Source organism: Pseudonaja textilis, chromosome 2 (genome assembly GCF_049901715.1).
Source record: "Pseudonaja textilis isolate UNSWEBS1 chromosome 2, rPseTex1.2, whole genome shotgun sequence".
In the NCBI taxonomy this organism is placed as follows: Eukaryota; Metazoa; Chordata; class Lepidosauria; order Squamata; family Elapidae; genus Pseudonaja; species Pseudonaja textilis.
In genome coordinates, this window is record NC_141991.1 from 232075064 (window position 1) to 232086411 (window position 11348).

General features: G+C 43.4%; 1 protein-coding gene across 1 annotated transcript in view; it reads right to left on the bottom strand.

Moving 5' to 3' along the window:
• The window catches only part of IL31RA (interleukin 31 receptor A), a 48197-nt gene extending 37385 nt beyond the window's left edge, over positions 1-10812 (bottom strand). Inside the window, exons 1-3 of the mRNA XM_087927283.1 lie at positions 10267-10812; positions 4476-4564; positions 3301-3492 (exon numbers count right to left, since the gene is read on the bottom strand). Of these exons, the coding sequence (XP_087783409.1) occupies positions 3301-3492; positions 4476-4563 (280 nt within the window). The 5' untranslated portion in view covers position 4564; positions 10267-10812. The remainder of the gene's footprint in view (positions 1-3300; positions 3493-4475; positions 4565-10266) is intronic.
• Positions 10813-11348: the final 536 nt, after the last annotated feature.

Below are 11348 nucleotides of genomic sequence, written 5' to 3' on the forward strand. Positions count from 1 at the left end.
ACCAGCGGGGTCACAAAGCCAACTATCAATGTGCCAGATGCAGGGGAAACCATCCCCGATCCGAATGCAGATTCTTAGATGCCATATGCCATTTTTGCGGAAACGGGACACATGCGAAGGTATGCAGAAACAAGAGAAATTCCAGCCCCAGACGGAGAGGGAGCAGCCCAAAGAGAAACAATGGCAACAACACCACGCAGAGGGACCGCCCTAGTAACCAGTGGAACTGGTACAGCAGACCCCGAAGGTTTAACGACGTCCCCAGACGAGAGGAGGCTCATCAAACCATCATCATCGACTATGCTTCATCACTTGACACTAAAAAGATCCGAGTAGAGGTCACAATTGAAAACAAACCGTGCAACATGGAAGTCAACTCTGGGTCATCACTATCCATGGTATCCTGGAGAACACTCAAGCAGCTAGTCCCCAACATCCGACGCCAAGACCTCAGTAGTCAGAGAATCATACTAAAAGACTACCAAAGCAACCGGATTCCAGTCGCAGGTACCCGCCATGTGCAGGTCTCGTTCAAGGGACATAAGGCAATTCTACCACTCACCGTCGTAGACCAAGATCGGCCAAGTTTATTGGGTCTTCAGTGGTTCGCGCCACTAGGAATCGGAGTGGCTGGCATCCATCACACTGAAGACAATGACTGGGAGGCGGCTCTCATCCACGATTTCCGAGAAGTGTTCAACGAAAGCCTAGGCAAGTACCAGGGGTCCCCCATTTCATTTAATCTTCGCCCCGACATAGCACCCATTCGTCTAAAGCCACGCCGAGTTCCCTTTGCTCTTAAATCCAAAATTGACGAGCAACTGGACAAATTAATTGTGCAAGGCCTGTTAGAACCTATTGACCATGCCCAATGGGAGACACCAATCGTCACCCCCATAAAACCTGACGGGTCCATAAGAATCTGCGGTGACTATAAGGCCACCCTCAATCACGCGCTACAGCAGAGCGCCTGCCCAGTGCCAGTTGTTCAACATCTCTTGCATTCACTTGGGGGTGGCAAAATATTGGCAAAATTAGATCTGGCCCAAGCGTATCAACAGCTACCAGTTGATCCCGAGACTGCAGAAGCCCAAACTATAGTCACACATCGTGGTGCATTCAAATGCAACAGACTCCAGTTTGGTGTAAGCGTAGCCCCAGGCCTCTTTCAAAGCCTGATGGAGAGACTATTACAAGGGATAAAAGGGGTCGTGCCCTATTTTGATGACGTATTAATAGCAGCACCCACAAAAAACCAATTAGAAAAACATCTCAGAACAGTCCTACAGAGATTCAAAAATGCTGGCCTCAAGGTTAAGAAGGAAAAGTGCCAGCTTTGCACAGAAAGGGTGGAGTTTCTTGGCTACCTTCTTGACAAGCAGGGAATCCACCCCACAGAAAAAAAATTGGCAGCTATCAAAAACGCCCCAAGACCTAAAAACAAAACCGACCTCCAAGCCTTCCTGGGACTTATTAACTTTTATAACATCTTCCTACCCCAGAAGGCGACTGTTGCTGAGCCCCTTCATAGACTACTTGATAAAAGGGCATCCTGGAATTGGGGACAGCGGGAGGAACACGCCTTCCAGCAAGTAAAAGACCTCCTTACCTCAAAGGCAGTACTAATTCAGTATAACGAGACGCTACCTTTGACTGTCATGTGTGACGCCTCACCATTTGGGGTAGGGGCCATCCTGAGCCACGTCCTACCAAACAGCTCAGAAGCACCAATTGCATTTTTTTCACGAACTCTATCAAAAACAGAAAGAAACTATAGCCAATTAGATAAGGAAGCCCTTGCTATTGTCTCTGCAATAAACGTTTTCATGAATATGTTTATGGGAGACCGTTTTCTATTATAACGGATCATAAGCCACTACTTGGGATCCTGGCGGGCGACAAACCTACTCCACACATTCTCTCCCCCAGAATGACGCGATGGTCGGAATTTCTCGCTGCCTACGACTATCAATTAAAGTACCGCCCGGGGAAATCTATTCCCACGCAGATGCCTTAAGCCGCTCACCGCTACCCGAGCCACAGGAAGACCCAACTCCCACACTCCCCGTACTGCAGATAGAGACAATGCCATCACCTCTACTAACAGCACAAGACATCGCGTTGGAAACCAAAAGAGACTCTTGTTTGGCATGAGTTCTTGGCTGGGTGGAGAGGGGATGGCCAGATTACAACACTAAGGAAATGTTTAAGCTGTTTAAAAACAGACAAACGGAACTTTTTTCACAAAAAGGGTGCGTTTTGTGGGGAGACCGAGTTGTTGTACCAACTAAGTTACAAAAAAGGGTCTTGCAAATGCTACACGATGGACCCCCAGGCATCGTACGCATGAAAGCGCTGGCAAGAAGTTACACCTGGTGGCCAGGTATAGATAAACAAATCGAAACCTGGGTTGCCTCTTGTAACAAATGCCAGGAAAACCACTCAGCTCCACCTAAAGCCCCACCAACAGAATGGGAAACACCCAGGGGGCCTTGGTCTCGCATTCATATTGACTTTGCGGGACCTACGAGAGGCCACACCTTCTTAATAACTGTTCATGCCTACTCAAATTGGCTTGAGGTCAATAAAATGAAAGCAACCACTACGGAGGCGGTCATTAAAAAACTGAACAGACTTTTCGCCACACACGGGTTACCAGATGTCCTGGTCTCTGACAATGGGCCCCAATTTACTACCTTAGCCTTTGAACAGTATTTAGCGGAACGGGGCATCCAACACGCACTCACATCGCCAGCGCATCCTGCGGCGAATGGTAGGGCTGAACGAATGGTTCAGTTCACAAAGAAAACCCTACAGAAAATGGATCAAGGCAACATCCACGACAAAGTCACTAGAATGCTGCTCCTACAACACATCACACCAAGCAGCACGACCAACAAGTGCCCAGCTGAACTCCTGATGGCCAGGAAACTCAGATCGCCTCTAGATCGTTTGCACCCTGCCTACACCCTGGAAAAGCCCCTGGGTTCCAGCAGCAAGCACCGTGTTTTCAAGGTAGGAGACCTTGTCTTCGCAAAAAACTTTTCTGGGGATCCCCTTTGGATTCCTGCCCAGGTAACACAAGTTACGGGCCCCCGCTCCTACCGTCTACTCACCACTGATGGCAGACCATGGAAACGTCATATTGACCAACTGTGCTCCAGACTAACCACATCTTCCAACCCTGACCCTAACTTTGACACTGGGGGGGAGGGGAAGCAGTGAACTCAGAATTAGAACCAACACCTGTCTATTCCGAGCTATCACCGAGTTCACCGCACCATGGTTGGCAATACTCACCAGCTGCAACTGAGACTGGACAGTCAAACGCTTCGCCAGGAAGCAGCATCCTGGCAGGTTCAGTGGGTCCCGGGAGCCAGAATGGTAACAGCGAGGCTGAGGACTTCATCACCCCGGAGGCACCAGAGGAGAGCCCTGACCATGACACCGGTTCACCATTCCCGTTTGATCCAGCAAGCAGCCCATCTGAACCTGGGTTTGAACAGGGTCAAGTGGAAGTGCGTAAGTCTGGCAGACAAGTGCGAAGACCTGCTTACCTGCGAGACTATATTACTCCACCCCTTAAATGGAACCGAGAGGGGAGGGGTGTTCTTGGACTAGCAGGCTCGTAGCCTGCAAATCTGATTGGCCCGCTGAAAGCCGATCGTGATTGGTCGCCATAGACTGATGCGATTGGCTAGTAAACGGGCTGCCGCGATTGGCCCTGCCAAGAGCGGCAAACTCAAATCGCCTTCATTGCCTGCCTAGCCGCAGCCAGCTCTATAAAAGGGGCTGCTGTGGCTGGGTTTAGTTGCTCAGATCTGAAGTCACAAATAAAGAGCTTTAGTTACTGTCTCAGTCTTGCCTCCGTTCTTGAACCATCCTCCCAGATACAACAGAAACCATCCGCGTTTAAGCAATATCTCCACTCTGCGAGTGAGGATAGGAGAAGAAGACCACAACAGGCATAGGACAACACACACTGACTGACTGAACATGTGACTGAGACTGACACTGACACTGCTGAAGCCTTGGTTGTGAACTTATTGGGGTGGGTGGGTTCAGCACTATTGTAGCTTTGAACATTTGCTACACAAGGCCTATACAAAAACTACCTGTAAAGGTAGTGCTTGACTCACAACCAGTTGCTTAATGGCAAAACTGCCTATTTGGGAGAGTGACTTTGCACTTTTGACTGCCATAAAACTATCATAAGAAACAGTCAAAAAAGTTGGGTCTGCTCATGCGATGCCTCAACTTATGACCACAATGATTTATGACTGGAATTTCAGTCATAACTGGGGTCATGAGTCAAGGACTACCTGTGTTTTTAGCCTCAATCATACTAGAAAGATATACCACCAACTTTTATGCTACCTGATCCTAATAGTTCTAAAAATTAAATATCACATTTTCTCCAAATTTATTTAGCATTGCAACTCAGTGATAGGAAATATATAAAAGATTCAATTTACCAGTTAAGCAGAATATGCAAAGTATTGTCAAGTTCCAAAGCAAAGAGAGGAATGCTTTAATTTGGCTCATTTTGCAAAGGCTGGACATTCTGTAATAAAATGTAAGGTTTTCTTGTTAGATTCTTTTGCACAAAATGTTAGTAGTTCTCTGCCTACTGAATTCATAAAACCCAAGAATTTATAACAATCACACAAAACATAAGATAGTATTCTATATACATACAATATACCACAATTATTCTAGTCCCCTCCCCCCAATTTCTTATTCGTAGGTTGGAATAATAAAAATAATAATAAAAAATAATAATAAAAGTCTCCTGTAATATTTACTGCATACTGTATTTTATTAAATATGATTAAATATTAGAATGAAAATTAAGTAGTTTAATATACAGAATTATCTTAATTGAATTTCAAGTTATGGCAAGTGGGAGGGAACAATAAATATTGTGCCTCACTTTCCCGCAAGATGATAAGTTGTTACTAATACCATGTATGTATTTCAAGGGCAGGATCTGAAAAAGAGCTCTGATTATTAATTGATGATCATCTTCGCAGGAATACAACATGCTTCCTATGGTCTTTTAGAACATTTAATGAATATATTATTGTATGTGAGTCATTAGGTAACATTAGATTTAATTATATATAGCTGGAATCAAGATATTGTCATAGTTGCTGTCCTTCTATCTGAGAACAGAACTTCTGATTTTACTACTTAGTTGACATGTTTTAGATTTTTTTTATCCCTCCTTTATTATTTTTACAAATATTTCAAGACAATCTTACAGAAGCCACACATCATTACATACCACAACATAGGTACAAATAAATTACATGGCAATGGCCAATAATAACATGGTATCAAGAATATATCTTAACCTTCTTCCTTCAGCATTAGGGCATACTATTTAAGATTTTGCCAAGAGAAACAGAGGCAGCAAGAATTTGATAAAAAAAAGGAATAGGTCTTTTGCCGCAAAAATTTTAATTTAACACAGCTTTACATGAGTCTTTCATTATTTAAAGTAGCCTTTTTTCCACATTCAGTCTTTATCTATAGCAATAGTAATAGCACTTACTTATATACTGCTTTACAGTGCTTTACAGCCCTCTCTAAGCAATTTACAGAGTCACCATATTGCCCCCAAGAATTTGGGTGCTCATTTGACCCACCTCGGAAGGATGGAAACTGAGTCAAACTTGAGCCTGGTGAGATTTGAACTGCTAAATTGCAGGCAGCTGGCAAACAGCAGCAGTAGTCTGAAGTACTGCACTCTAACTACTCTAACTACTGCGCCACCACGGCTCATCTATAAAGATTCCTCCTTCAGTTTTCAGATACTCCCCCATGGGGCTGACTTACCAGTTACAATTACTTGTACTTTGGGGTAATAGAGAATTGGCAGTGGCAATCTTCAATATAACTTGTCTATTTATGATAAGTGTCAGAAGACAACATAAAGAACCTTGTATCCTAAAAGAGAGCTATTTTTTCCCAGACTTTTTTTTAAGTTTTAAAGCTCTACGCAAATTGTTCTGGAGCTGCAAAATGGATGGGGTATTAGAGGTTTTGAGTGTTTTTTTAATGACTTGCTTTTACAAGCTGCTTTGGAGATAATTCAATTAAAAATTCATATTTCCAAAATCAATAAATAGAACTTTCTATAGTTTATTAGAACATACTGAGGCCACTTTAATTAATGTAACTTGCGGAAATTCTGTCCAACAGTTGGAACATTTTATGTGGGCTTTGCTAATAATAATGTCTCCTTGTTTTCAATGTCCTTCAGTTCTTAGAGTACTACTGGTATTTATTGACACAAATAAACAAAAGAATATTCTTAGGGACTGATTTTTCCTGGCAAATACATGCAGGAAACACTATTTATTTTCTCTTTAAAATTTAGCCTTGGTCCCTTTGTCCTTTTTCAGACAGTTTTTTTCCACCTCTTTCAGAAAGTGTATTCTCTCCAAATCATTGGGAAATAAAATTAATTGATATTAATACTGTGTAAGATTTCTGAATTGCTTAATTATGTAGTATCTTACAGAAATGAAACAATGGCTATAATTGTTACACTAAACCCGTGTTGGGGAACCTATGCCATGCGTGCCGGAAGTGGCACGCAGAGCCATTTCCCTGATATGCGAGAGGTCACCCAGAAGAGCCCCACTACGCATGCACATGCATGTGGTGACACCCTACAGCTGGTTGTTGGGTATCTAGCATGCATGCACAGGGGGCAGAGGGGGGTGCAGGGGACTGCATGCGCATGTGAAGGGATGCACTGCACACGAGGGGATCATGCGCACACGCACAAATGCACTGTGCGTGAGGGCAGAATCGCACATGCATGCACAGATGCACAATGCGCAAGGGGGAATTACGTGCGCATGTGTGGCGCATGACGGGGAATCGTGCACACATGCGCAGGGGGCATGGGTGTCCAGCACTCATTGCCTTCTGGGTGCTAGCACGCAAGGGAGCACAAACAAGGGTGCATGCAATTATCGGCATGGGAGCCAAAAAAGGTTAGCCACCACTACGCTAAACCATCATTTCAAATCAGATTACAGATTGTACTTTATAATCTCTTACTTTATAATTATAACCATCATTTACAATACTAATTTACCACAGAAAAGCAAACTATGGTTTGCCAATTGTCATATAGTGCCAAATTATTTCAACTTATTTGTATTGTACTTTAGTAACACTTCAGAAATTACCTAAGTGGTTTATCTCAAATAATATATGTTTTCTGCGTACATATTTGTTATCAAATTTTAATATAAAATATTTCCCCATTAGAGCAACAGAATAATAATAATCTAGGAAATAGAAAAAAGGTTTATTGAGATTCTCCTCTTAACAGAACATCATAAACTGATATCAGCAATTCAGTCAAATTTCCTTAAAAGGAACTCAAATTGGATATAAGAAATCTCAAAAGTCATCTATTTGTAGATATTATTTGTTTTAAAAAAAAACAAATTCCACATCCAAAATGAGAACATACAACTTAGAACTGCCAAGTTTGAAAAATACTGTTCTAAACTAATAGTAATTTTAATTCTAGGACAAATTTGGGGTGTTTATAGGAGCCCCTTTTAATATGCCTTTTCCCTTTTCTTGTGCAAAAAAGGACAAGCTAGTTTAAGTAAAAAAAAAGATACATAATACTCATAGGACTTTTATTAAATTTCTGCTAGCTAGAAAGAATTGTATTAGCTACCAAGTTCAGATATAGTTTAAGAGCTGATCTTTTACTCTTTTCAGCATATGGAAAACTTTAGGGAAATCCCCAAACATAATTTATTTCTAGTACAAAAAATCCTAATTCCCCAGAATTACAGAGACTATGAGGGAAGTAGGTCTTTTTTGTACTAGAAATAAATAATGATTCAGCAGTCAAGCTGCCCTTCCTTTATTATTTATTTATTTGTTTATTTGTTTATTTATTCTGTCAATTGCTTACAAGATAATAGGTATAAGTAAAAACATAGTTATGAATACATGGATACATATAAGAAAAATAAAAAATAAAAGAAACAATAGGACAGGGACCTTAGGCACGTTGGTGCGCTTATGCACGCCCCCTACAGACCTCTTAGGAAAGGGGTGAGGTCAATAGTAGACAGTCTAAGGTGAAAGTTTTTGGGGTTTGGGGAAGAAACCACAGAGTCAGGTAGAGTATTCCAGACATCGACCACTCTGCTGAAGAGATGGGAAGGTGAGGGTGTTTTTGTTTGTTTGTTTGTTTGTTTTTTTCATTCTGGAAGAACTGGGGGCCACTTAACTGCCTATTCCATTTGCCATCTAGGGTTTGCCCAGAGAAATGGAAACTTTTTACCTAGTGCAAGTCCCTGGCTCCCCTACTGGTCCTGAAAATCAGTGGCAGGGACCTTGGGGGTATGCTCATGAGACCTTCAGGGATGGCTGGGGTGAGATAAGCCAAGCTGATCTCCAAAGGCTACACTGCAGATTGTTGGACCTAGGTCTGTGATGGTGAACCTATGGCATGCATGCCAGAAGTGGCACGCAGAGCTCTCTCTGTGGCCACGTGAACTGTTGCCCCAGCTCAGCACTGCCATACATGTGCATGCACGCCTCCCACTGGCCAGCAGGTCTTCGGGTCTCTGCCGTGCATGTGCAGGGAGGGGGTGGGGGGTGCATGCACAGGGTGGTGTGCATAAATGGGGTGGGGTGCATGCACGGGGGCACATGTACTGCATTTTGGGGATGTGCACATGCACTTTGGGCACTTGGTGCTGAAAAAGTTAGCCATCACTGAGTCCTAGGTTGTGTCAGCCAAAAGGAAAAACATTCGTTTGGAACCAGGGGTGGGATTCAAATTTTTTAACAACCGGTTCTGTGGGCATGGCTTAGTTGGTGGCATGGCTTGGTGTCATGTGACTGGGTGGGCGTGGCTTGGTGGTCATGTTATTGGCTGGACATGGCCAACTCAATATCAATCACATCAAGGCACACATCTCCTCGCCTGGCCTCTCATAACTGTGGGGATGCTGCAACAGTCTTAAGTGTGAAAAACGGTCATAAGTCACTTTTTTCAGTGCCATTGTAACTTTGAATGGTCACTCCACCCAAGCAAGGTACCAGCAAAGGAAGGGAAAAAAAACTCTAGAGATGTTCCTGTGACAGGAAGTCTAGTCCTGCCAAGAACGTAATACGGGTTAACGGGGAGGCAGTTTCTGTAAGCAACACCAGAATGTTTCCTTCCTGCCTTCCTTACAGGATTAGGCCAGTAACTTCTTCTAACAACCAGTTCCCTGAACTGCTTAGAATGTTAACCGGTTCTAGCGAATAGGTGCGAACTGGGAGAATCCTACCCCTGGTGTTACATCTCTAATACTAATGAAATAATCGTAATAAACTTCCAAATCTAGTTATCACTTCTGCTATCTATTCATTGTTAGATGGGTAAATACTTTTAAAGAGGAAAAAAATCAGAAAAAAATGATTGCATACACAGTACAGGTACTCCTTGACTTACAACCACAACTGAGCTGAAAATTTATGTTGCTAAGTGAGAAATTTGTTAAGTAAGTTTTGCTTCATTTTTCAACTTTTCTCACCACATTAAGCAAATCACTGTAGTTCTTAAATTATGAACACGGTTGTTAAGTGAAGCTGGTTTCCCCATTGACTTTCCTTGTCAGAAGGTCGCAATCGGGGATCACATGACTCTAGGGCACCGTCATAAATGTGAGTCAGTTGTCAAGCATCCAACTGTAAATCACGTGACCATGGATATGCTGCAATGGTCACAAGTCTGAAAAATGCCACTTTTTTCAGCGCTGTGGTAATTTTGAACGTCACTAAATGAACTGTTGTAAATTGAGGACTACCTGTACAAGATTTATAATTATGCCAACTTTATAAAATGATTTAATGTACTTGCTTTTCCTCCAACTGTAGCACAGAATATTAAAGACCAGTGCGGACTCTGTAATTCAAAGATCTTTCCCAATAAATTCTTCTGGAGAAGTTAAACATTTTTGTAAAAAATGCTGCTTCTTATCGAAATAAATAATATTGGGAAATGCTAGACAAAAGGTTATACTTTATTTGTTTATTCTTGAGTTTACCTGGGATGGCTTTAAAATTATTTTAATTGTTTCATAAAAGAAATTGCCAAATGAATGGAAAATGGAAACCACCTCAGGAAGAAGGTTGGAGGGAGGGAGGGAGAGATTCGTCCTCAAAAAGATTCATCAAGAATCCAGCCTTGAAAGGAAACTGCCAGGCTGTCCGAAGTTTGCTTACCGCTTCAAACGCCCAGATGGGGAGATGCGAGGCTTCTCAAGACTGCAATTTAACTTGGAGGCACCTTCTAGGAAAAGAGGCTTTCGCGACCGAGTCCAGGAGGAGGTAATAGAGGAAGGAAGAAGAGAGAAAAGTAAAGCGCCCGGGATTGGAGGAGCAAGATTATTATGCTCCGTTCCTCCGAAAGAGATTATATTCGCGGGAACTTGAGCAAGAAGCCGGGGAGGGACGGGGTGAAATGCAGAAGGAGATCCTGCAAAAATGGGGAATCGGAAGAAAAGAGGGAGGGCAGGAGGCTGGCTTGGTGGTGGTGGTGGTGGGGAGTTAAGCAACAGGCAGGAAGTGAGCAATGATGATTTGGAAGAGCTGAGAGGCAAAGGGGGGGAATCGCTTTCTCTGCGCGCTGTTGAGAGTTCGGGACGCACAAGCGCACTTGCTTCGCTTCCCGGACGCCTAAGAAAACGAAAAGGTGAAAGATCCCATCCCACCCTCACCCCACTCCGCGCCCGGATAGCCAGTCCGTCGCCAGTACCGTCCCGACCTCGGCTACTCACCTCCAGCCACCTCAGGAGCCGGCTTCGCTTTCCTCAGCCGGGAGGTATTTGAGACTACGCCTCAAATGTGAGGCTTTCCTACCACGGCTGAAGTCCCGCCTCTGGGCTTAACCTTGGAGCCGCCTGTTTTTTCCGCTTCTTCTAAGCGTCTTTTCCCGTCATTCAAGTTCGGGGAAATCGGGGTCTGTTTCATCAGCGTTTGCGGCGTTCGGTTCACAAGATCTTCGACAAGGGAAAATGGTCGGAAATGTGTCTCACTGCATGCCAAAGTCCAGAGAGGCTCCAGACACTTCACCAAAGGCATTTAACGCTAAGACATTTCAGAGATTGTTACTGTGAGAAGTCAACAAAGTCTTGATGGCTGTCCCAAAGGTGCTTTTTCAGGAGGCAACTGGACTGTTTTTTCTTTGAAGACATTTCGCTTCTTATCCACGAAGTTGCTTCAGTTCTGACAAGATAGTGGGGAATGGAAGGATTTATATTCTTTGCAGACAGCTGCTTATTTGCATCCTTTTAGAGCAGAAGTCT